This window comes from Perna viridis, chromosome 12 (genome assembly GCF_037379345.1).
Source record: "Perna viridis isolate PV_CMFRI_1.1 ecotype Kerala chromosome 12, ASM3737934v1, whole genome shotgun sequence".
Taxonomy (NCBI): Eukaryota; Metazoa; Mollusca; class Bivalvia; order Mytilida; family Mytilidae; genus Perna; species Perna viridis.
In genome coordinates, this window is record NC_142456.1 from 16,616,045 (window position 1) to 16,643,800 (window position 27,756).

The 27,756-nt window shown below is 33.5% G+C and overlaps 1 protein-coding gene across 3 annotated transcripts; it reads right to left on the reverse strand.

The window, feature by feature from the left end:
- Positions 1 to 235: 235 nt before the first annotated feature.
- LOC148601474 (neuroglian-like) lies at positions 236 to 27,544 on the reverse strand. Of its 3 annotated transcripts, XM_088554844.1 has the most exons (24): positions 27,426 to 27,544; positions 26,954 to 27,013; positions 25,614 to 25,722; positions 24,078 to 24,451; positions 23,699 to 23,830; positions 22,880 to 22,982; positions 21,021 to 21,211; positions 20,299 to 20,436; positions 19,365 to 19,523; positions 13,026 to 13,207; positions 12,008 to 12,098; positions 11,192 to 11,479; positions 10,241 to 10,608; positions 9,706 to 9,940; positions 8,734 to 8,867; positions 7,894 to 8,125; positions 7,051 to 7,197; positions 6,333 to 6,521; positions 5,682 to 5,795; positions 5,155 to 5,313; positions 3,795 to 3,935; positions 3,396 to 3,435; positions 1,540 to 2,192; positions 236 to 511 (listed from the first exon to the last, which is right to left on the reverse strand). In XM_088554844.1, exons 2-23 carry the CDS (start codon positions 27,009 to 27,011, stop codon positions 1,586 to 1,588), a joined length of 4,191 nt encoding a protein of 1,396 aa, XP_088410970.1. In that variant the 5' UTR covers positions 27,012 to 27,013; positions 27,426 to 27,544; the 3' UTR covers positions 236 to 511; positions 1,540 to 1,585. The 3 variants fall into 3 exon arrangements, with proteins under 3 accessions (XP_088410970.1, XP_088410971.1, XP_088410969.1); XM_088554845.1 differs by lacking the exon at positions 236 to 511 and having other exon boundaries at positions 709 to 2,126; XM_088554843.1 differs by lacking the exon at positions 236 to 511 and having other exon boundaries at positions 709 to 2,192.
- Positions 27,545 to 27,756: the final 212 nt, after the last annotated feature.

The following is a 27,756-nucleotide window of genomic DNA, read 5'->3' on the forward strand; positions in this document are numbered from 1 at the left end:
TCTTGTAGCAACATAACCCTGTTCCAGAAGCCTACTTATTAGAGTTCTAGCGCGATAAAAAAAATTCTTCGTAGTTTCGGCAAGCTCTGGCATAACGTATGAGTTGTGATATGAACACTCCATACGCAGGTGCCGAAGGGATGTTAAAATTATACATTATTTGAATTACTGTCCTGTGGTGTCGTGTTGTAGTTATTTTCTTTTATCAGTTTCTAAATGATCAAATGAAAATATATGTAGGTATACAAGTATATATTTTTAAAATTATGTATCTATTATAACAATTTGCTATAAGGATTATCAATACAAAGATCAAGTTTTTCAATAACATTGCCCGATACGTATGGTGGCAATGTGGTAAGCATAAAATAGATAACCGATAACCATGGCAATGGTAAATGTCATCATGCAGAAACAATATACAAAATATGTAAGCATTCCCTTTAAAAGAAGCTGTTAAATATATTACACACAATTTCTGTTACGCATCATCTGGAATTTCTAATTCGCACTGTAAAGAGAAAGTAATTGAGAGTGAGGAAAGGGTTCAAGTCATCATACAAAAAAAAAATGCACCAAGTATCGTAGCATTTTCGTCTACAGAAGCTGAGAAATTTGATTTGTTACAGAAAAGTGTATCTTACGGACTGATAGACGGACAAGATGATTGCACTATAATTGGGGATGTAACTGATGAATACAAATGCATACCATGATATCTTATTTATTTGAAGCTTAAAAAAATGTGTCTATTAACAAGTATATACAGTTAAAATATTTGTGAGAACGTCATTACACAATGTTTCACATTTTTTTTTTATCAAAGTATACATAAAATTGCGCATTTGAAGATTTTCTCGTAGAAATTCATGACGCATTTGTTAATACACATATGTATTAAAATGAAATTGATTGTATCTAAAAGACAACGCAATCTTTAATGAAAGCATATTGATTAAACGTGAATGGTTCAATATACAAAAGTGCATAAAGTGTTTTAATACAACAGATAACCATGACCGGGAATAGCATTTAATGTATTCCTTTTTATTATAAACAAGTTAGTTACAATTATATGATAAATCAAGATAAATCAACCTACATGATACAATTTGTATGTACAATAAACAAAACCCTTTCAGCTCACGTTTTGCTTTCTCTTCTTTTTTTATATTTGCAAAGCATTTAATGCCTGCTCATTGAACAATGTACACAATGAAAACATTTCAAACGAACAAAAGAAACAGATTGTATTCAGTAGAAATTGAGTGTTTTCAGATATTGAGTAAATACAGAATAATGAGTAAAATGTATCTTCAGAGATTAACTTTTTTCAACCCGGTTCATAACTGTGTTTATAACGTAGTGTTTTCGTATAAAATGTAAAAGAAATTTCCAACAAAGGGATTATTGAATACACATGTTAGTACTATTACAATAATTCTACGAAGAACTTCAGAAATATTTTAGGAGTTAATATCCTGAATTTTATCAAAATGTACAGGTAAAATGCGTTAAATATTGTCAAGTACATCATACCTGAAAAAACATACTTGTAGCCGTTTTTGTACAATGTCCAAATTTATCAAACGAAGCTAGATTTTCCAGGGGATTTAGCAGCTGCATCATCGATTGGATAACCATCAGAATCGAATTTAGCTGGTTCTCGTAGATCTACATCTTCGTTTAAACTTGTCCTTTTATCGTAACTAGGAGTTCTGTCGTAAGCCGGACGCCTTGACTCAGATTGGTATACATCATCCCGATATTGATTTTCTTCGTCGTCGCTGTATCCTTGTTTTTCATCACTGTATCTTCTCTTTTCATCACTGTATCGTCTATTTTCATCACTGTACCTGCTTTTGTCATCGCCGTATTTGTCGTATTGAACTTTTCTATCATCGCCGTAATAATCATCGCGCCTATTGTCATAACTGTTTTTACTATCATCGTATTTGTAATCATCTTCATATCTATCATAATCCTTCTTCTCATCGTAGTAGTCATCGTCGTATGGTCGATTGTAGTCATAATCATCTCTCCTGTCATCGTCGTACCTATCACTATATCGTCGGTCATCATAACTGTCTCTGTTTCTATAACCATCATCTGGATCATCACCACCACTGTAATAATAATTGTCGTATCCTTTGTTCAGTGAGCCTGAACTCTTATGGACAATGTCGTTTTTACTGTAAAATAACGTATAAGGTGTGTCTTAGCTCGTGGAAAGGTACGTCCAGAGCTCAGAGATCTAGATTACATTACCAAATGTGCCACATATGATAATCATATGATTCACATACGTGCAAATATCTAGATTCCATTGCCAAATGTGCCACATATGATAATCATATGATAATCATATGATTCACATATGTTCACTTTTCCTTGAAAAACGTGTGCTAATCGTATGCTTGTGAAGAACATGATTACCATAAGAAAATCTTAACGTAAACTGAAACAATGATTATCATATGTTGCAAATTATTTGATCTCATGTGTGGCAATTTTGACTGCGTAGTAAATCACGACTACACAGAAATCAACTACTTTTTCCTAGTATCTAATTTGGAGTCTGGAAATTGTTAGGGTAATTTCAAAAAAGCACCTTAAAAACTAGACAGGCGAGGTAGACGTAAAGCAAAAACAGAAAAATCGTAGACTGAAATTACAAACAACAATTAAAAAAAATAGTCATACAGGAAATTAAAATAAACAACGAACAAAAATACAAAGGGCATTAAAAATAACCCCAAAATCTAAAATTTAAACAATGAAAAAGATCATAGATTTTCCAAATGACTGAAAGTACGAAGTTTGACGTGTGACCTTACAATAAAGACTGTTAGAAATAAAATGGAAAGACGATGGTATTTCAATGCACTCGAAGATAAAAAGCAACTTAAACTTCACCTAAACGTGCAATCATAACTTGTAGCATCAGTAGTCAAACCAAATAACCATAGCTTTGTAACATATGGTAGACATTAAAGAAAAAACTTGATAAACATTCAGACTTTTTTCTCATTTAAAACAAGATAGATTTTCAATACTTTTAGCTCTGTCTAATATAGTTTCATAAGTAAAAAGCCATTTTTATTTAAAAGTTTCATTGAGGATGGGAGAATCATTTTTAACATTTAATTCCATAGAAAATAAGTAAACGATATTTATGCAAAAAAAGAAAATTGAATAATGAGGATCTTTCAAAAGAGAAAAAATGGATCTTTTTAGTGTGTAGAACATTTTACAATACAAATAATCCAACTAAAACGTCCGTTTTATGATATTTCCCATTTAATTGTGTGTTTAACATGTGATTTTTACTTTGTAAACTCTGATAGAATAGAAAACCGTACTAATGTATAATTATAATTTTAATTTTAACATACCTGCCATCATCGTCATAGTAATCTCGTTTTCTTGGTGGAGCTGAATATAAAAAGAAAATCAAATTTTTCGTATACAAAATTGCACGATTTAACCTATAAAAATATACATGTATGAAGTGTTTAGTATAAATTAAGCAAACCATCCATGATTCATCATTCAAATCTACTGCACAAAACAGTACTGTAATTTCAGAAATCATTAGGCCTTTTTAGTTATTGCAAAGATGGGTTGTTATTGCATTATTTAAAACTCCTACAATTTTGCTTAAAACATCGCTGAAGTAGTTTTCTTTTACTAAATATCGCAAAACTTTTAATAGTATTTGCACTCCAAAATGACAAAAAGTGGAATAAAGATTGCACGCAATAATTACTGAACATAAAGAATAATCGACTTACCTGTGTACGGTTTCCTCAAAATAGGTTCTGGTCTTCGTTTATATCTCAATACAATGAGAATTGAAAGCGCAATAATAGTTAGTACTGATAAAATAAGTCCCAGAAACCATCCTAAGTTTGATCCTAAACTGAATGCAAATGCTGAAATGTAGGATGCATGTAAAGTTACCAATTTTGATCAGATTCAATGTAAGTTTAATGATTAACTGAATTCAAATGCTGAAGACGAAACGACCGTGACCAGATCAAGGTAATATATGTATCTATTTCAGATGTCAAATTTTTTATCAATGTGAATTGCCTGTAAACATATTCCCCAAATTCCCAATTAAACAATCCCATATCCCGACTTATATTGTACAGCAGCTTAACAGTTCTATAAATCAGCGCATTTTATTATTGAAATTTTATTTTCAAAATATACTATAATAGCATGTACATGTATGTGATATTCTGAAGATTTTGATTTGTCGAAAAACACCTTATAAACTTATGCAAAAGTTGCAGATTTAAAACATCTCCATTACTGGGTCTTGTTGAGAACTATTTTTTGAATGAAAAATCGCCGGATCCTATGAACAACTTTTTTGCAATTGTAAGTTACTATTGGGAGATTTTTCATGGTATATGTAGCGGGCATACAATTACTCAAAAGCAATGATAGATTTCAATATAAGTATAACATGTTGTTATGGAAAGAAGTTTTCTTCTGTTAAGAATAGTTTTCTGATTTTTGTCTCCAAAATTATGTGACTTTTAACACTACTTATATGTTGTGAAAGTTGAACAATTGCACTTACATTCATGTTTTGTATTATTTATAACTTACATGGTACACAGGCATGACTGTTGACAAGACGAACTTACATTGTATACGGGCATGACTGTTGACAAGACGAACTTACATTGTATACGGGCATGACTGTTGACAAGACGAACTTACATTTTACGTCGGCTTGACTACTGAACACACGAACTTACATGGTATATCGGCTTGATTACTGAACACACAAACTTACATTGTACATCAGATTGATTATTAAACACGAAATTACATTGAACATCGACTTGACTATTGAACACACGCACTTACATTTTATATCGGCTTGACTTGTCTATTGAACACACGCACTTACATTGTACATCAGCTTGTCTATTGAACACACGAACTTAAATTGTACATCGGCTTGACTATTGAACAAACGAACTTACATTGTACATCAGATTATCTATTAAACAAACGAATTTACATTATACGTCGGCTTGACTATTGAACACACGAACTTACATTGTACATCGGCTTGTCTATTGAAAACACGAACTTACATTTTACAATGCTTTAAAATTTAATCAAGCTTACACAATCCTTTCAGATCCACAATCTGAATCGGACTTTTAGATGTTTTTCCGCCATTTGTAACAGCTAGGCGATACTCGTATGATTTTCCAGATTCAAGTCTCCCGATACCAATCCAGCTTTTAGAAACTTCCTGTGGAGATTGTTGCCAGTCAGAGGTTCCTTTAAAAAAGATAAAACTACAGTTGGAAGTATTTTCAACTATATCTAAACCGGTATTTATGACAGACTTTCAAAAGAAAGGGAACTAACTCGTGATAAATATAAATTAATACGTGGTTACTGTGTAATGTACCGACTTACAATTTAAGTAGCTGTCTGTAAGAATCATGCAAAATTTGATTTTTAGAATATGAACAAGGCAATAAATTGAACAAATTCAGTATTCGGACACACCATCTTATTACTTGTCTTATGTAGGTATGTATGTCTGTGTCCTTCTGCACGTCACATTATCAAAGAAAGGTTTGCGAAATTTATAATTTATATTTCAGGACGAAATGCACATAAAATAATAACAAAATACCAACCTTTAACCCTGTACTCAACGAAAGCGATTGTTCCGTACTTTTTACTGATTGTCATGGTCCAAGTAATGTTGAAGAATGTCTGATTCACATTTAAAATGTTAAAAGACGGAACATCTGCAAGGGCAAAAAGCTATGAATACTAACTTTGATGTATTAAATACAAAAAAACACTGTTTTTGTCATTAAAGTATTTGGTGCATCATAGTAAACGTGCATTGTTTAAAAAGTGTCCGTCTATCATTGCTTGTGTAAGTAAACCCAGAATCGACCCAAACTCATATGTACATTATCTTTTCGACTTTTGTTATAATGGCTGGATTTGTGACAATTACTTTTACTTTCGTAATGTTTTCTGTTCTTATTTACGTTTGGATTTAAAAAAAAGAATTTAAGATCCTATTGAATTAACTCAAGTTATACTATAAACAAGTAGAGTTGTTGGTAATCGAGGCATTGGGTGAATTATTCTAATTCTCTCAGGTTGTCATTTGATTTTTTTGCACAAGTATCGCTTGAATTGCTTATGTGGTGGGTTTAATGAAATATCATATGATAAAAAACATATTTTAATCAGAAATAAGAAATATATTAAACAAGGCTAAAATCATGATGATTATATTATAAACTAAAGTATTAGATAATATATCATACTCATTCCAGCTGTAGGTGCTGTAGTTATTTCAATGAAGGTGGCCTCCCCTCGTCCCCCAGCAGTCCTGGCCCACATATGGACCCTGTACTTCGTTTTTGCTGTCAGTCCATTCAAAACAGCCTTTGTGACACGAGGGTCAGTAACCTGCGGATCCATTTCTTGCATTTTGCCTAAATTCAGGCCTTTCACTAAAATTGCAATAATTATTTTAAACTTGATAAAGATTATTAAAAACCAAGTATGAATGGGGAGAAGCGATTATTAAGGAATGGGTTGGTGAAAAGATCACACATAAAATAACTATTTTGTATTCCTTCTATCAGCACAAGTATATGTTTTTGGTTTTCGAGTACAGTATTAAACCAAAATATTTTGTGCGCAACCGTAAGACCATATACACACTATAATTTTTAATTCTTAATTTCATATGTAGAGACCGTTTATTTATCTGCGGTAGGATTGAGGGTCATTATCCAGAGTGCCGACCGGGACAGCAATTTTCTACCAAAAAACCTATAAAACATGGTTAATTTCCCCATTTCCCTGAGAAATATATGCACCACGTCACGCCGATTGCGATTTTTGCCTTGATATTGAAATGTTCTAAATACAACTTAACTTCTTTTTACTTTTGCCTGGACTTTTTGCCTATCAGTCCGACAATTTTGTTATAACCTATGACAATATTAGATAGCCCATGTACATGTATAAAGATACCTGTTTGGAAACCCACGTCATAACCAGTTAAATAAACATTGGTCATGTCCTGTACTGGGGAGTTGATAAGTTCTGGTTGACTCCACTGAAGTTCTATGAAATTACTACCAATCACAACTGGATGCATGTTTTCAACAGGACCTGGAGCTATCAAAGAGAAATCAATTATTAGGGAGGACCCCGAAAGGGATTACTTAGGGATATTTTAGTCACAAAATGCGTCCCTAGTGTTAAAATGTGAAAAGGAACACTTTACTGCACAAGGAGACTAGGGGATAATAATTGTTCCTAGTAATTATAATAAATCCTCGCAAGTATATTTTGGCGGGAAGGTTTATGACATCCTTTACTGGATGATGTTGAGAAACAAAGTCATGTGACTGACATAAAACAACAATTACTTCTATGTAAGTTTTTTCTATCAATCTTCTTATTCTGAATTGATATCTATTTAAAGTATTTGCGTAAGGGTTGGGTTGTGGCATGGTGAGGTAAAATGAACAATGTCATTAAAAGTGACAAACTTGATCTACACATGTATAATGTACATGAATAAACTATGAAAAGGGAAAAACAATATTTGATGAGGCAAAATTCTTTTAATTAGACATTCAGAAGAATTGGTTACTGTGCACAGTTCAGAATAAAATAATTTTGCAGTGGCAGTGCTCCTATAGGAATGTATTGATAATTGAGAACCATGCAAACTAAAGTTTTGTTTTCATCAATGCTCCGAAGGTAAGTTCTTCTGGAGAGTATTTCTGACGATCATGTAATTAAAACTGCAAATATATTCATAACAAATCTCGTAGAATACGAAAACAAATTTCGTAATCATCTTACCTCCAGCCTTTGTAACAAAGGCAGCTATTGGACTAGGACCACTGACGTAGTATGTGTTGGTGACACATATTTGTGCTTCCATGTAGGTGTAGGGTAGTAGGTTTTCCACAGTGTGTCTGAATTCCGTTGTCGATGGGTCTACTCGTGTTCCGTATCTCGGTAGAAGGTTCCTTTCAAATATGTCATCTTCTCTGAATGTCGCTTGTTTCATGTCTTTCACCCAGTATTGTATCTAATGGGAAGAAAAAAAAACGTCATGTTAAGAAGGTTCAATATTATAAGGGGCAATGTTTTTTTCATAAAAAAAAAATAATCAGTCCACTTCTTCGTTTGAACCCCTCCCCCATGTTTAAATATGTATGTGCGTGTGTGCGAGTCATGAATTTCGTACTTTGAGGGTGGATCAATAAACACACTAAATATAAACTTTCGTTCAACGTTATTCTTTTAAAAAAATATTTATAAAAGTTCTCTAATACGTTTCAAAATATTTTAGGATTTGATATTAATAGATCATATAGGTAATTTTAAAATATTTTGCAAAGGTTGGTCTTAACGTATGTTGATCTACACTACGAAGAATGATTGGTTTCAAATTGTTATGGATACCCTACTTGCTTTACTCAACACGTTATATTCAGGTCAGCTTGTGTTTCATGTTAAAACACCCTCTTCATGCAAAAGTTTAACATGAAAATGACAAAATCCACTGACGGATTCTACATTATCAAAGTCGTAAGTAATTACTCAAAATGTATTCTTTCTATTATGAATTCAGACATACGATTTTCTTTTTCACAAAAACTACTTTTTATTGACTACTGTAATACAACGGTTTACCTTAAATCCGTTAAGTTTGCCATTAAGGAATCTGTTCTTATCCATGTTCCATTTCCAGTAGAATGTCGCCGAGTTATCTCCCATTGCGGCGTTGTCTACTACAAACTCTTCAACACGAGCGGTTGAATCGGGTTCTAAAGAACAAACACAGTTATGAAACACTTGTGTTATATTTGGCAGCACGGCCTACCTGCGTTGTAGTAGGTAGTGGGATTTAAATAGCCACTTAATTGAGTAGGCTAAAAGATTAATTCTTTAACCGAACCGGTTCGTCGCTGGCTTGTCACCGAGCGGTCTAGGGTTCGATCCTCGGTGGCGGAGTATAATTTTGTGAGTCAAATCATGTGCTCTCCTGTTACATACAAATTGATTATCACCAAATAGTTGTCATCTTATTAAATGGCATTGGACTGCATTATGACCAAGGTAAAGTATATATATATATATATATATATATATATATATATATCTCCATTCTCTACGCTGCTCATCGGATCAAATTGATACAGGGAAGATATGTAAACGTATAGATAGATCTGAAAAATTCCCAACGATGTTAGAACTGTCAAATTTGCGATGCAATTTTTTGGTCGTTCCTTCCGCGGGACTCGAACTCGTACCGCTGTGACATCTATGGCAACACCACCTGCACAAAATCCAGCGCCAGGCCGAGTGGTCTAACATCGTTGGGAATTTTTCAGACCTTTCTATATATATATAAAACCGCGTATACTACGTCATCGTAAACATGTTGTCAAAAGTATATTTAAAACTACTTAAGGTGTGAAATAATAACATGACTGAGACTGGTAAGAAGTAGCACCACGCAGGGACAGACATTCGTTTTGGAATAGAATATTGTATAAGGCCTGTTTGCAGTGGTTATAATGGAAGAAAACGAATGTTTGTCGCTACTTCTTACCAGTTTCAGTCATGTTATTCATTCCATACAAAAAAAAAATCATTACATACTGCTTTCAGCTGAATATATTACTACTGGTTTTAGTTCTGCATCAGCATTTTTGTACTCATTAAATGCTTCAAGTGTGACGTTATAAGGTGTGTAGATATCGTTCCGGAGTAACTCGAATCGATTTTGTCGCCAATTTGCAATGGTCTTCACATACTCAAAGGGTTGAATGCCGGCTCTCCATATCCGCAAAATATAACGAAAATCTCTTCCACCATGTTCGATTGGTGGCATAGGCTGATAGATAAAATTGATTCAGTGAGACATTAAAAAACAGTAATGTATTAAAAAATAACGCAAATTAAAATTGAAATACTAGTCTTGTATCATAAAATGCGACGATTTATGTCAAAAATATTAAAAGAATATCTGAATGTACATTCAACGTAAAAAGTTGAAAGGTACATGTAAACGTCTTTTACTGTAAGAATAAAGTATTATTTAGTTACAAAGAAGATTAACATCAGTTAATTGCCGATTTTTACGAAAGTGCAAGACTTTATAAGTCTTATTCTTATAACTTTCGTGTAAACTTACCGTCCATTCAACAATGAGATAGTTAGCCTTATCCCCAACGCCTCTAACATTTCCCGGATTTTTTCGCGGCTTGGACGGATTCGTTATACAAAAGTCACTTTGTTTACTTGGATCACTAATGCCGATTTTATTAGTTGCTAATACGCGAAAGCTATATGTAACACCTGGGTGGAGTCTCAAAGTAATAGTGTTCGCTGATTGGTTGGCGTAAGCTGCGAAGACCCAGTTATCAGGTTCTACAGATGTATTGAACTGAATTTCGAAGAACTGAATCGGGGCATTATTAAAGCCTCCTTTGGTCCACAAAACTGAAACTTTATTTTTCGTGCAATTCTTAGTACGAATATTTAATGGTGCTTCCGGTCTGTCTGAAACGAAACGAATGGAACAATATCATAATGTAACAGAAATGATCAGTTGAAGGCTAGAACTGATATCCATTTTGTCGATTTTGGCATGTAAAGGTCAAATACGTTCTAAACAGGAAAAGAATACGTGTCTTACAATGCCTAACTGAACAAAAATCTAGTATATGAACCCGACTAAGCGAAAACTTATCATTTCTTTTTTTGTAAGGTCCACAAATATTCAAAAGACCCCTTACAATCTTTATAATTTTCCATACTTAAAAAGGAAAACAGATACCATTTTGTAATTAGTTTGCGGCACAAAGCTCAAAATGTAAGCACATTATTTGAAGGCATCCACACAGTTAATTTGCATGCATTTTTTCGATGGCAACCACAGATATGTTAGCCCGCCCAATCAACTCTTCAGCTAAGTCAGGAGACCCAAGACAGAAATTGAGGATGCGTTGAAAAAATGGAATATATGTTTCTTTTTTTCAAACAAAACACCTGATTGGCTAAACGAGTCTGTAGATCTTTTCGTAGCAAAAATTATTTCAGAAAATGTACTTGTATACTTTTATATATAACCTTATCTTATTACCTTTAACAGTTAATATGGCTGACGATGTTTGTCGGTCTAAATCATTAGTGACGACACAAGTGTATAATCCAGAATCCCTAGCGATCGTCCCGCTAATAGTAAGGGAGTTATCCTGTACATTTGTTGTCATTCTCTGGTTGGCAGTAGAAATGTCCTTGCTATCTTTCATCCAGTAGACTCGCAAACTAGCAACCTCTTCAAAATCAGTTGTTCCAGAACACGTAAATTTTGCATCCCAGCCTGCATTCACTTCTAAATCACTTGGTCTTTGCTCTATTCTGGTTGCTCCTTTGAAATAAATTAATGGGTAACGATAATTTAAACTACATTCCTACTCCCAAAGTGAGGAACAAAACAAAACATAAACAATCGATCGAGTTCCAACCAACATACAAATAAAAAAAAATCAAAAGGTGAACGAAAAACCTTCACTAAACACAAAAGTGAGCGCATTCATCAGGGGAAGCATCTTTTATGTTTCAAGCATGTTAATAGAGGGAACCGAAATGCAAACAAGTTACAGAACAGAAATATAAAACGTAATGAGCACTAAACTCATATTAAGCATTTTACTTTCTTTTTAAAAAATAGTTTTCACTGCCTAACAGTGTAGGTATCTAAACTAAAATGGTCAGATGTTTCAGCTCAAATAATTTATTTATAAATATACTTTTTCTGCATATTTTACATTAAAAAGCTATAATAAATAGCATTATGAGCGTTTGATAATTTCGCAACTAGTAAGCACTTGGAAGAAAAATCTTAAAGACGCATAAATCCATAGTATGAATTTAAAGCAAGAGTTAATCAACTTACTTCTGACTATCATAACTCCCCAATCGGAATCAAATCCCTCTTCGTTTTCTGCTGTACAAGTGAAATTTCCGGCATCAGATAGTACAACGTTCTTACAAAACATGAAAAGAGTAGTACGGTCAATAAAATGTATTACCCAATTAACCAATCGGTAAAGAACAACCAATGATTTATAATGTAAATAAATTACTTTCATCCGTATAATGATTAGAAAAGGAAAAAGAGTCAATATGTAATCCCCCTTTTAATCATTGGTAACGACCGGAGAACTGGAGAAGAAATTTGATATGTAATCACCCAATCCATCATTGGTAACCAGAGGAGAGAAGTTTATTTTTTAAAACAAAATGTAACCATTAATGTTAAACATCAGTGTATAGGTTTGTTATTAAATTTTTAGTGTAACATGGCGTCAATTAAATTAGAAGATGTCTATATTATAAGTGTCAACTAAAATCCTTTTTTCTGTCTTAATATTTCATATTGAGAACAAAACGTTTCCTGTATATCAAAAATACAGATATCTTAAGTAGCACTCCAGATAAGAATCATGCAAAATGTGATACATGGTTGGAAAGCCTACATATTTTTATTTTTGATATTTTGTTTAAAATGCTTTAGTAAACAGAAATTAACATTTGGTTTTTCATATAACCCACGCTCATAGGAGATAAAATTGTATAGAATGCACTGTAGAATTCGAAAGTAAGGGAGATAACTCTGTAAATGACACTCAAATACAACAGAATCTATCGGATTTTCAATGTTGATTATCTCCCTAAGAGCAGGCAGATTTGAATGAATAATTACACATTTCATAATGTAGACCCATAAAACAACTTAATTACAAAAATAAAAATATGTAGCCTTTTTTGGGGTGTATCACATTTTTCTGATTTTGCATGATTCTTACAGACAGCTACTTAATACCTCCTGAATGTGAAATTAAATTGTTCATTTTTGCAGTTGGTTGCATGGTTGATGTTAAGTTCTATTGCATCAATTTTCATTGATTTACCGTTATTAGTAGATCCCCATTCGGTTGAATCTGATATCGACCTCCAGTTAAAAGCTGATTCCCTTTAAACCACGTGATAATTGGATCAGGTTTACCACTGGTTTGACAGGTAAGGTAAACATTTGTATTCTCAGCAACCTTAAGCTCTTTAACTGGACGCTTTATGAATTGTGGTCTTTCCTCTGCAAAAACAAAGAAAACTTATGATATTTGCTTTCCTGTCCAGTAACTCAATAAATCCATATTAACACATTGTACTTTCTGTCAAATTATAAAAAAAACAATTCCACGATTTACTCGTTGAATCCCTTATCTTGTCATCTTGCAACGCAAGCTCCGAAACAGCGTCTGACGTTCGAAATTCAGTCTAGACGCTGCAGCCAGCTATCTAAGAGATAGAAATCATACAAACCGTTGAACGCGACCCACCGAAAACTGACAACGATGATTAAAACGATTTGTTAAAAACTATGGTCGGAGACAGTAAAGATTTGAAAAAAAAGACACAATCGTTTTTAATATAAAGTTAATGGATATGGATACAAGATCTTCCAATTCAAAAGTGACGCAAGGTGAAACAAACGTAAAGACAAAATAGAAGCCAAGTTTTGAAACTATCAGAAAACCGGGCAATGTAAAAATGGTGTGAATTGTAGATACAGCCATGACACTCGAATTGAAGAAATTGAACATAAAATTCCCGATAAGACTTTCAATAAGCAAGATCTAACTAATTCTTCAGGTGAGAAAGAAATCTTCATTGTTGGAAGCTCAATCTTGCAAGGCATCAACCCGTCCAAATTGAAGAAAAATGTGAAAGTATGGACAAATAGAGGAGCAACTGTAATGGATATCTACAAGGACATTCGTTACAACATCGACTTATCGCCGTTCAACATTGTTATTATATGTGTCTGTGGAAATGATGTCAGTAGCCGGAAAAATGAGAAACAGTTCATTTCGATCTATCAAGAGATGATCAGGCATATTGAATCCATGAAATGTGAAGTTTATGTGTCCGGTATCACTCTACGTAGAGAATGCGATTTCAGCTACTTCAATGATCTTTTAAGAGGTTTGTCCAGACAGAGTAGAATTACGTTCATTTCGCACAGTGAACAGTTCTTGTCAAATAATAATATTGTTTATAAATTAATCAGGGATAGTGATGGTATTCATTTTACCAATTTCGGTACAACTACATATTTGCGTAGACTTAATGAAACTGTTAAAATTTTCAACACGAATGGTACTGTGTACTCTAGTAAGGTCCAAAATGGTAGATTTCTAGTATGATGCCTTAAATATCTCAGGAAATGTGTGTACATCTAAATGTATGTCAGATCTTAATGGTGGATATAGTGCAAGCACAAGTTCATTTGAAATTAAATTATGCAGTCTTAATATTTATGGTCCCAGATCACAAATTTTAAATCGTTCTTTTTCTTTCTTTACTAGAAAGTTATAATATAATATTTTTACAAGAAACAGAAACATATGAATTTGATGAGATAGAAATTCCAAACGACTATTCAATTTATTCAAAATATAGACAAAATTATAGTAAAAACAAATCAGGAGGAATGGCTGTAATTTACAATTAAATATAGGCATGTCATATAAAATTTATTGAAAGTGAAAGTCAATATATTCTATTGATGTATGTCATTAAATCTTTATTTGGTGGCTTTTAATGCAAAAACATCAAATTTGACGGATTTTACAGAGAAAGATCAAATTTGTCAAAATTTGTTAATGTATATGGGGACAAAGTTTTTGATAACTTTATGGATGATTTTCCTGTATTAGAGGGACTAGATGTTCCCTTAGGAAGATATAGCTTATGTACAAGTCGACCAAACAGCCATGGTCATAAACTGATACAATTTTGTCAAAATAATAATGCATACATTGGAAATGGCAGATTGGGGAAGGACAGATATATAGGGAAGAAAACATGTAAGGATTCAACACTTGTAGATTACTTTATTTTATCCTCCAGTTTGATTAAGCATATTAAAGAATTTGAAGTTAAGGACTTCGACCCAATGTTTTCTGACATCCATTGCTTGCTACATGCATCATGGATGTATATGAATGTATAAACTCTAACAACGAGGCTGGTTTACGTCTAAGTTCAGCGGTCAATAACTCTGGTTTTGTAAAATGGAAATCAGATCTTGAAAATGACTATGTAAGTTTGGCCTCTGAAAATACGAGCGATGTTGTTTTTGATAAAATAACTAACTTATCGCCTTAATTGGTGACACAGGCTGATATAGACTCTATTGTTAATGATCTTAGTCCAGTGCTCGTTGGTTCTGCTAAAGAGACCTTTTGTGAGTTTTGAGAAAATATATACCGAAAGTGTAATCAAGGGAACCAAGGTTATAGCGGTAATCAAAAGAATGTAATCCAGGGACAAAGACCAGACATGGAAAACAGATATACACAACAAAGAACATAAAGTAACTAAAATCATACAAGCAAAGTAACAAAAGCAAATGAGCAACTCGGACTCCACTAAAGACTGGGAGCATGGACCAGGTGCACCGGTAGGGTAAGCGTCCTCTGATAAAACGTGATGAAAGTAAACCATGGTTTAATGAAAGATGTGAGAAATATCGTAGAAGGTTTAATAAAGCAAAATCAAAATATAATAAAATTAAAAATTCGAATACATATAGGAATCTGAAATCGAGTTCAAAGAACTACAAACAAACTCTGAACGATAATTTTGCAAAATTTTAAGAGAAATTCACCAAAGAGTTAAAAACAGCTTCACTATCAGATCAAAAAAAAGTTTTGGAATATTTTGAATAGGTACTCTGGTGTCAACAAATCTGATATTTCTTTGGCAGAATGTTACTATTTTTATAAGACAACAAATGCAGGGGATACTGGTAATATTGATATTGAAGAGATCGCTAACATAAAATATCTCAGAATGTTTTAGAAAAACTTGACCAACACATAATAGAAGCGGAGATAAGAAAAGTTGTAAAACACTTACTTAACTATAAAGCCAGTGGATATAACAAAAATTTAAATGAATATGTAAATTCCACATTAGAACATTGTATTGGTATATATGTTAAGCTGTTTAATCTTGTTCTAGATTCTGGATGTATTGCAGAAAACTGGACAGTTGGTTTAATAAACCAATGTTTAAAAACGAAGAAGAACCTAGCAGGCCAGAAAATTATCGACCAATTACGCTTATTAGTTGTTAAGGAAAAGTTTTTACAGCTATTTTAAATTATAGATTATCAAACATTTCTCAGGAATTTCAAATTTTAAATGAGAACCAATCAGGTTTTCGCAAAGGACATTCAACTTGTGATAACATGTTTATCCTTCATCGTTTAATGACTTTGTAATTTGCATCTGGTAGAAAACTCTTTTGTTGTTTTATTGATTTAAGTAGGGCATTTAACACCGTATGGAGAGCCGGCCTGTGACAAAAAATTCTTAAATCAGGTTTAGGTGGATAGTGTTTTACTATAATAAAAAACATATGTATGATAAAATTAAGTCACGTGTTGTTCATAACAATATATTTTCTGATTTTTTTCATGTAAAGTTGGTGTCGGACAGGGTGAAAATTTATCTCCCCTGTTGTTGTGTTTTAATTTTAATGATTTGGAATTTCTTTTCTAAAATCAAGAAATTGATAGTCTTTTTCTGGTAAATTAGCTAAGTATTGAGTACCTTGATTTTTACGTCAGATTATTTATTTTGTTATATGCTGATGATGCAGTATTGATATCTGACACTTGTGAAGGGTTACAAAGTGCTATAAATGCCTTTAGCAATTATTGTGATGAATGCAAACTGAATGTAAATATTCAGCAAACTAAAATTCTAAACAAAAAGTAGGAAATTCAAAAGTGAAAATATAGATTTGTGTGATAATTTCTGCTATATTGGTCTATTTATTAATTATAACGACAGTTTTACTTCTGTCTGGACTAAACTCATTTTTTTTTTTTTTTTTTTTTTTTTTTTTTTTTTAAGGTTCAAGGAAAATACGAAATCTTCCACTTTCAATTGATCTACAATTGAATTTTTTATACTCTTGTTCTACCGATACTGACGTATTCTTGTGAAGTATGGGGTCTTGAAAATGTTTCTGATATTGAAAGGGTTCATTCGGATTCTTGTAAATAAATTTTGAAAATTAGAGGTAGCACACCTAATTATATAGTTTATGGCGAATTGTGCCGTTTTCCTGTAAGAGTTCATATCAATGTCAGAATGATCGGATTTTGGCTCAACACAAAATCCTCCAATAAGTTATCTAGTAAAGCATTTAGAATCTTATTGAATCTGAAAAATAGTAAAAACTATTTTTCCTTCAGGTGGTTAAACCACATTGAAGACCTTTGCAATTCAAATGGATTGAATTGTTTATTAAACACAGATGAACTCAAGTTCGGAATTTATAACGATTAAACTGAATAAAACTTTGTAAGATCAGGTTATTCAATCTTGGTACTCTGGTATTAAAAAGTGTTCTAAAAGTGATTTTTACGGAAATTTTAAAACAGAATTCAAACTTGGGCTATACCTGTTAAGATTAAATTCTTCTGCAAGGATTTGGCTGTGTAAACTAAGAACAAACCTACTGAAACTGGAAGATGGACTAATGTAATAAGGAAAAAAAGATTTTGTAAATTATGTTTTGATGGTATGGGGGGGGGGGGGGGAGGGTTTCACTACTTATTGTTATGTCAAGATACTAATGTTAAACTTTTGAGGGAAAAATATATTCCTTTTTACTACCAACGATTTTCCTCTCAATACAAAATTAAAGGTTTGCTCTTCCTTTGTCATACTGAACTTTTAACTAATATTTCTCACTTTGTAAAAAAGGTATGCAAGTTGTTGTAATTTTAATATCTGTATGTTTAAACATGTATACTTAATCTAGTTAATGAATTTTATTCTTTATTTTTTCATGTAACTGAATTTTAATGATTGTATATACTATGTCTCATGTTGCACATTTATGTGTCTGATGACTTATTTAATAAATATTCGTGTTCGTATTCGTAAGAAAATGCAAGAATCTTGCATAGTCGGGAAAGTGAATGATTTTACGCGACGTTATCCGATTGTCATACGACGTTTTATTTGAAGTGTCTGAGATTTTCGAAAGTTCAGTCTGCAACAGTTAATAAGAGACGGAAAAAACGTCTGCCCATGCGTGGGACTTGCTTGCAACGACAATGCTTTGGATTTAAGTACACAAAAATTCAGACACTGCCAATGGTGAAGTCATTCATTGTGTAGAAAAGCCCACCGAACAAATGATGCTTTTTCAACCCACATATGTTATACTTTCATATAACGATAATCATGCTAAATGCCAAGTTCATTAACAATCTATATATTTGTTTATCTCAAAAGCAGAACAACCAAATGATAAACTAACACTGATGATATGATAAATAACTGTTTCTGAACAAGAAATAAAATTGAATTCGGTTGGTTTTTGACATTGCAGATTCAGAAAGGTTATGTACTGTTGGTTGACGCAGTGAATATTTGGTATGTTAACACTGCCAAAATACTTGCAATGAGAAAAAGAGGAGTGATGGACGGACTGACAGACACATAAAAAAATGTCAATCCCCCCAATAACAAATCCATAACTTTGTTGCTTAGGGTATATTTCTGACAAAATTTACAAAGTCCAACTATCACCCAGTTTCGTAATATTCCACAAAAAATCAAGATCCTATGCCTTTACCAACAATCATTATATGTAGAAACATCTTGCAAAAATATTTTAGATGTAGTTAAAAAATACAAGGGGAGATAGCCGGACAAGCCATATAGCCCTATTTCTGATGAAAATGACAAAGTGTATCTATCACCAATTTCCGTAATATTTCATGAAGTTCAAAGTCCTTTGACCCTGCACACCTTTATTATGTGCAGCAATATCCAGTAAAATATTTTAGATGTCGTTCAAAAACTGTACGAGGAGATAGCCGGACAAGCCATGATCATGTCTAATTTGGACGGACGGACGGACAGACAGACAGTCAGACGAACGGACGAACGAACGAACGGACTGAGTAAATTAATATGCCCCGACTGTTTGACGCGAGGGCATAAAAAGTAAACTTCGATTGAAAGACCAATGAGCTTTCGTCAGGTTTGTTAGATAATCAGCTTGATTGCCTCAGATGGTAATTTGGCTTTATGGTGATCACAAACATAGACACTCTTTAACATGTACAAAAAAAGACCATCCGTCGTAAAAGATCATTTTTCATTTCTCCCTTGGAAAGTCCCGTATTAACTGTAAACAAACTAAAATTTACATACTCAGTACATTGAGGTAAAAGTCTGCGTAAACATAACCATAAGTATTAGAAGCGTTACACTGCAAGACCATGGCATCACCAAGTCTGAGATTCAATATGGTGATATTGTGGTTGTCTGGTTTCATTAACCGTCCTTCTTGTATAGTGATATGCTTTGAATCTGCAAGAAGAAATTGCAAAATATTATTAGTCTCTGACATCTTTTCTGTGTTCCGATGTTTTCCATTAAATTCTGCTCAAGAAGTTTGCATGTTCATGCAGCAGTTTGATTTAAAATTTGATGTGTAATCATTTTATTTATTATTCACCCACGTCAACTGATGTACATAAAATAATTAGTTGACTTAGATATATCCAATAACAAGATATTTTCTATTGCTATTTTGGTAAGTCTTAATCAATGCAGCAAGCTTCGCAGGTACAAAAATATCCGGTACAGAAAACTTGACAATACAATACAATACAAGACAACATCGAAAGTCGCATTAAAAACTAGATTTGATCGAAACGTCGGCTAACACCAGAAAAAGGTAAAAAAAATGTTTTATTTATGGTTGTTAACGGTGACAAATATTATAGTCACTGTGGCTTATTCTCTATAATAATAGGGCCCGTGCGGGTCCGGATGTCAAAGGAATAGGCCCGCAACAGCGCTAAGCTTGTCGTAAAACTAAACAGTGCTCAGAACCATGGCCGGGGGCCATTTTTCATTTCATATTCATTTTATCATCCATTGCATGTCCATCGCCTGAATACAGCTGAAATATTGCTGCTCGGGCTTTAAACCTAAACAATCAATCTGTAACAATAGAGGTTATTATTCATGATATCTTAGATGATCATATTTCATGTTCATTGCTAAATTGCACGTCTACATTTGACGTATCACATTCCATTATGATGCCACTGTTACATATTCAACCTGATTATTTCACCTTTGAATTTTTGTCCATTGATATACCACTGTATATCAGGTTCGGGGTCACCACCAGCTTTACAAATGAATGTTGCTTTTGCTCCTACACTCGTTTCGATGTCTTTTGGCTCGCCGTCTTTCAGCCAATATGGTTTAGCTATAAGGATCAGTAAAGCAATATTTTATTATATTTTATTACTTTTTACGGACATGCTTATCTTTCGTGATCACCCGATGTTACTTCCGTTTTTGTGGGAATTCATGGTGCAAGTGTTTTACATTTCAATTTTTTGTGTGATGCCTTGTTTTCCATAACTTTAGTGTTTATGTGTTTTACATGTATTTTATTCTATCCTGTTCACTACGTGGTTGTGCGTCGATTGTCTCTATTTCCTGTTATACGTTTGAACCATGTATTTTAATTTTGTTGTATCTGAATTGTCCTATTTTAGACGTTTCGGGTATTCTTGCCGATTTTTAAATGATTTAAAAGTTTGTTTTTTTAAAGAAATTCAAACTCAACAACTGGCCTGTCTGCACTTACCGAAATATACGTGAATCAGAAATGAAATGACTTTTAATGTGCTGACATTTTGGAAATAATTAGGAAAAGAACATGTCTTGGTCTTAAAAAGAAATTAAGGCAAAACCAGAAAACAATTAAAAATATGAAAAAAGTTTGTCCAATAAAGACATGGTTGAAGATTGTAATTTAGAAACACAAACATGAAATCGGCTTACATTTTACGATGACATTTATGGTCCGTTGTTGTCTTGGTCCGAGTGGGCTGGTGGTGTAGCAGGTATAAGCTCCTCTATCACTCAACTGAAGTTGAGGTATAAAGACTTCTTGACCTCCCAGAGAGAGGGTTCTCCGATTGTCAGGTACAGCTCCAGAGGACGTGTTGTCCCAATGTACTTCGGGGGTAGGACTGTAGTCAATAGGAAATATGCAAGTATTTTTTTGTAATTATTCAAAAGATCTTTCTTTATCCTGCAATCAGTTCATTAAATGGCAAATAACGGGTGTCAAATAAATTTTTGCTTTATTTGCATAGTAGGGAATAAAGCAATTAAGCTCCGCCTACCATCACAACCACGCGTCCCGTCTAATATCCTGTCAATCTGTCAGTTACATTGTTCTGACAACTTTGTGCCATCCTTCTCCCAAACAAACATGTCTAGCCGTGTCAATTCAATGTTTTACGGCACAACTTTGAACATTGCCACAATCCAACAAATCAATAACTTTGTCGAAAGTGATAGTAGGTCACGGAAGAATTTATTTCACATCAGAAAAACATGTTAAATGACGGAAATTGTTGTTTAATTTTGAAAATATATGTTATGTTTATGACTCATTTAAAAGTAAAAGTTACAATTTACAATATTCCGTCAAATAAAGTCCATCTCTCAGAACTACTTTTTGTCGTGGGTTTTCAATGAACGGCAAATGCTTAGGGACCTACGACAGGTTGTTACTTTTGAATTAAATACTCTCAACAACACAAAAACATCAAAATTGACTTATTGCAGGATAAACACAATATTACTGTATTACAGAAAATGTATAGAAAGTTTTTGTATTTGGCTCGGAAGGGCCTCGCAGTTACTTCCCCTTCCTTAGCCTCATACAAATACTTTCTATATTTTTCTGTAAATAAATACACTAATATTGTGTATCTATCATACCAGTTAGAATGTTCAAATGTTCCAAGCTGAAGGAAAGGTCTATATTCGCAATTGATTAAGTACGATGTATTCAGTAGCAAAAATTAGCAAGTTATAGCCTGAAAACCCCTCTAGTAAAAGTTACCAGACCAGCCCTTGTGCATGTCTGCTTTCAGTTGTTTTGTTTTTATTTTAAATCTTTTTGCATGGGTTTGTATGTTATATCGGTATCCGTTGTTTTGCGTACTGTCATTAAGTAGTCCGTTGTTTTGCGTACTGTCATTCAATCACAATAGTAAAAATGAAAATAAAAATAAAAATAAAAACAATGTGATATTTAAATGTGATATTTAAATAACTACGCTTATTGTTGAAAGGGTGTCTAGTCTATGCGAAATTCTTGTCTTGTTTTTTATGCTGAACATTGTTGATGTTTTATATATGTGAAGATAAAAGTCAATATGAAATTATTGTTTAATTGTTTCATGCTGTCCAGTTCATATTTTATCTATTGTGTAAAACTGTACCGAAGAGGAGATTACCAGGCCAGTTTGGAAAAACTTGAACCCTATCCTCGTGTTTTCTTTGGGCAAATAAATATCGATATAAACTACTACGCGTTTGATAATTCAACAATATAAAGCTATTAACCGGATTAACACATGTAGTGTGTTTTGTTTTCTTATTTTGACCATTTTATGTCAAAATAAAATAAGTGTATACTCAATGAAACCAATTCTGTTTGGTTAGAGTTACATTTGTATTCACAATTTGAAAACAAGCGTAGATTCGGACACATAACAACGATATTTCCTAGATATAAAAAATCTTTACCTGATTTGCAAAAAGATTTCAATAAAACATTTTCCAAATATGATTATGAAAGGTCAGTTATAACTATCAACACAAACGAAAGATATTTAACTTACTTTCCACCGAAGATACATTTTATTCTGAGGGGTTCTCCTAAAACTCCGAAAACTTCATTCGGTGTTGACCATAAATAATGAGGCGCAACGTTTACAGCTTTTTCTGGAAATAAATACAGATGGTCAAAATTATTTCACACGATTTTCATAACGGTGTCACGTCACTTTCGCCTGAATTGAACAAATAAAACTTATGTCAAAGTTTATGAATTTTTCACATGAAATTTAAGTTAAATGAATTGCAAGTGAATCACCAAACATTACCTGTTTATGTTAATTTCAATTCTAATCTTGATTCACATGGATTTGACGTGTACATTAAATTGTATTTTTTGTGGCGCAATGGTTCCTATTCCTATCGAATACCACAGCAGGGTTCTTTAACGTGCGAGGAACGTGGCACCTTTCCCAACATGGTGCACCACTATGGTTTGCGGTCAGGTTTTCCATATTATAGCCTGACAACCCCAGCATATAACATGCCAGGGGTACCCCATTCCACCACCTGGGGCATACAACCCAGTTGCTCTGTGGCCAGAGCGCCGTAGCCCCCGGCCAGTGTTCTGAGCCCTATTTAGTCGCATTTTACGACAAGCTTAGCGCTGCTGTAGGCCTATTCTTTTGACACCCGGACCTGCACGGGGGTTGGAGAAGGAAACGTGTAAAGTTCGACCATTGTTTGTTTAAAGTGTGCTTTTAAAAAAATGTTGCTTTGAAATAACACGTTGTTTTAATTGGTTTTGCACAATTAGAACGAATCCTCAATAACATGATATGCATGAACTAAAAGTATATCCAGTCAGCGTAATCTAAACTCACCACTTCCGATTGGTCGAAGAATTTTTCCCGGTGATATGGTATTCTTTCGCATAATATAATTAGTGGCCATACAAATATATGGCTTCCCCTCCTGGAAATCTTCATCTAATACGTTGGTAATATACAATCGACCTGAAAGATATTTTTGTACAAATATCAGCCTGAAAGATGTTTATTGTACATGCAAACGTCGATCTGAAAGATGTGTAATAGTAAAAACATATTTAGGTATGTTCTAAACTAATTACAGTTTACTTTATTTGCAGAATACTTCTTGAAAGTAAAGTAATTATGGTTTTGTCATAATGTTACATAGGAATTGAAATCATCTATAGAGAAGAAGTTCGACAAAATAACTGAAACTTTGCACATATATCACCTTCCAAGTCCATGGTAATCCTGTTATTCAAGTTAATTGCCTTTGTCATCTGAGTCTCTGGATCTCTGATGTGCCACGTGATTTCAGCACGAGGGATGCTGGTAGGTGGCGTGCACCATAGTTTAACATGGCGCCCTCTTTCGACAGATATATACTCGTTTTTTCCTCCAGGAAAGTCTTCTAGCATCGCCTGTCGGAAGTTGACATTGATAGATGTGGAGACACCAAGATGGTTGTAAGCCAGACATTGGAATATTCCTTCGTCTTTACCCTGGGGTTTGTTCATAACGATGGTCCCTTCGTCCATCAACATGACCATCCTATTGTCGTTACCACTAGTGGAGAAGATACGACCGTTCCTTGTCCAATTGTACCTGTAGTAAAGTTATAAGTGAAGCTTAAATGTGAGGGGGTAAGGTCTCCATAACAACTATAGTAAGTAGCCATTATATAAATTTAAAAAAATCAACCGGGAACAATCTAACCACAACACGGTATACGACTCGCAATGAAGAAAAACTTCTTGTATATTGAAATCGCGAATGTCAAAGGTCAAGTAAATAGAAACTGAAGAAAGCAACATTTAAAGCGATTGAAAAAAAAAACAAATAGAAGTATTGAAAGTAAACGCACATCTGTGTCTTCTTCTGATTATCGGTTGCCATATACCTAATGCTTCAGTATAGAAAGCACTCTTGTGCTGCACTTTATAAGACTAATCAAAGGAACCAAGATTCTAGCGTAAATCAAAAGAATGTAATCCAGGGACAAAGACCAGACGTGAAAAACCAACACATAAAACAAAGAACATAAAATAACCAAAATAATGCGTGCAAAGCAACAACAGTAAATGAGCGGGTCGAAATTTACTAAAAACTGGGGGCATAGACCAGGTGCACCGGTAGGGTAAACGTCTTTGTTTTTCTAGAAACACCCGTGGAGCTTCTCATAAAAAATCAAGTCTGGAAGACGAAAGAGGAAAGGATAACAAATCGGTTCTCATGGTGAAAATGGGTACATCGTAACTATCCCCGAGTTCAAAATGACGACAACAAAACTTCAATAGTGATGACTTCAATCATATAGCAACATAACTATGTTCCAAAATCCTAATTGTTAGAAGTCTAGCGCGATAAAAAAAAAGTCTGCATAGCAAGCTTTGGTTATGATATGATAGTTGTGATATGAAAACTCCATACGCAGGTGCTGAAGGGGTGTTGCCAAAGATGAAAGGAAACTTGACAATACGGAATGAAAAGTAATCGCATTAGTCGTATAGTTTGGTGAACAGTTTTCCTTTACCATCAATCTCTAAGTGTACAATATTAGTACAAATTTATGGTTTTCTACTATCTCAAGAACGTCATTCAAGGCATGTTCCCGCAGTAAACGGAAGAATAGTAAGTGAAAATAATGTTCTCAAAGAGGGATTGAAAGATCTTAACGATTGTGGTCCATGTCTGTTGGTGGTAAAGTCAGATTCTTGGTGCAAAAAAAAACTCATTAGTTACATCGATGGTTAACACACATTGTTACCTTGGTGCTGGTACTCCATCGGCAATACACTGGATTTCTACACTCTCTCCAACTTTATAGTACACATCATAAGGCGCTTGGACATAAATACTTGGAGGACGGTTTGGCACTAATAAAGCGAAAAACTTCAGAATAAGTCATCCCAGTATTTACATAATCAATGTCTGGTCAATAGAATCGCATGATGAAATACACACCTCAATATTAAGTATAGTAATCGAAACATAATCATTAACACGCTAAAGTAATCACATGATCAAAGAGGATATTCGTACCATGCTTATGTTCGATATTATCCAACCCAGAATTAAATAAAAAAACATGTTATGATCACTTGACTGATTTGTAACGTGATAATGAATCATTTTATATGTTCGAAATTCATATCATATTTGAAAAACCCTCGTCTTATTCGAAAAGGTTCTACAGTGAATCAGCTTTCCTCAAGGACTAAAACCCCTAGTACACAAAACAAATTTTCTAAATTTCCACAACGTATGAAAACACATGTCTAGGAATGAAGAATGAATTAAATCGCAAAAATCATATTGTAATCTTGTTTACCGCTATCGTGTCTGTGCCTTCAGAGAAGTAAACGTTTAATTTCTTTTGAAATTTTCAAGTATTGTTTTGGCCCTAAGTTAATTTTTATTGCATGATTTATTGCTTTGTGATACCAAGTTCAAGATCACGTTCTCAAATTAAAAAAAAATTTTCGATGGGATTTGTTTAATGGAGATTTTTTTTCGTTACCTTCATCTAATTTTGTCAATTTCGGGTATTTGTCCACTACTTTCAAGTTATCTACTATGCTCAGTTTAATATGAATAAATTCGCCCTATTAATGCCAGTGGACAATAAGTGTCTGACACGTGTCACGGAACTACATTGTTATTGCTAGATTATTACCAGATTATGCTCACTTGTAATATGGCGGGTGCCGCTGACGGAGCAGGAGTATTTACCCTTCCGGAGTACCTGGTGTCACTTCCGTTTTTTTTTGTGGAACTTCATATTGCTAGTGCTTTAGTTTTTTGTGTGACGTCTTGTTTCCCTTATATTCAGTTTTTATGTGGAATCTTTTTTTATTCTGAAAATCAACCCACTGCTAACAAATCGATATTTGTTTTGTCGATATTTACAATATGCAAGAAAATGGGAAACATTTGAGGGAATCCTCCTTTTCGGGATTTCTGGGTCCGCCACTGGTGACTAACTCATCAAACAGCAACTTATTTTTTACTTAATCACACAAGTCTCAACATACTTGCATTTGCACAACAGGCTGAACATGAATAAAAACGAGGGATTGAGGAGGTGCAAGTTTATCTTTTACTCACCAGAGAAGACGATTGATGGGACAGTTAATAATAGCAGCAAAGACAATGGTTGCGACATTGCTGAAAACGGGAAAATAAAATCATATATATCTTTTAAGGTAATTTTGATTATCTTTCATTTCGGAACGTATTCACTGTTTACATTAAATTTGCTTGTATTATGAACAGTGGTTGGTTGTTTATATAGATAATTGAAACATGAGCCTAGAAAAATATTCGGTTAACATCGTAAGTATACACCAATATAAAAGTTTTAAGAGTTTTTACATAAAAAAATCAGTTAAGGAAAATATAGTTCATAAACACGCTCTCTATATTGCCGGAAGTCGATTTTCAAATCATTTTAATGGCGAATTTGGCGGTATAACAGATACTATAACCTTAGATGAACGTTGCAAAGATGTTACTAGTGTTGCGTTTTACATTGGCAGAGAAATAATTTTGTCTATTTTACCGTTTTTAATTAGCTTACCATTGATTTCCGCTTTTCAGGCCACCATTTTAAATTTTGAACAACAAGAATTCGTCATAGACGATAACAGCAATTCTGCTGATAACGCTGATAAATGAAGAATTTAATATGATAGGACGGCGTCCTTAGAGATGAAAAAATGTGTCCATTTACCTATAACTTGGGTACAAATGATAGTTTGTATGGTTATCGGGACATATTTGTATTTAAATTATAATAAGGGGCTGATCGAATAATATATTTTGCCACAAAAAATAACTATCTTTAAAGAAGATAGCCGACGCATTAAAATTTTACTTCTAAGTTTCTACATTTCTCCAAGGAGTTATAG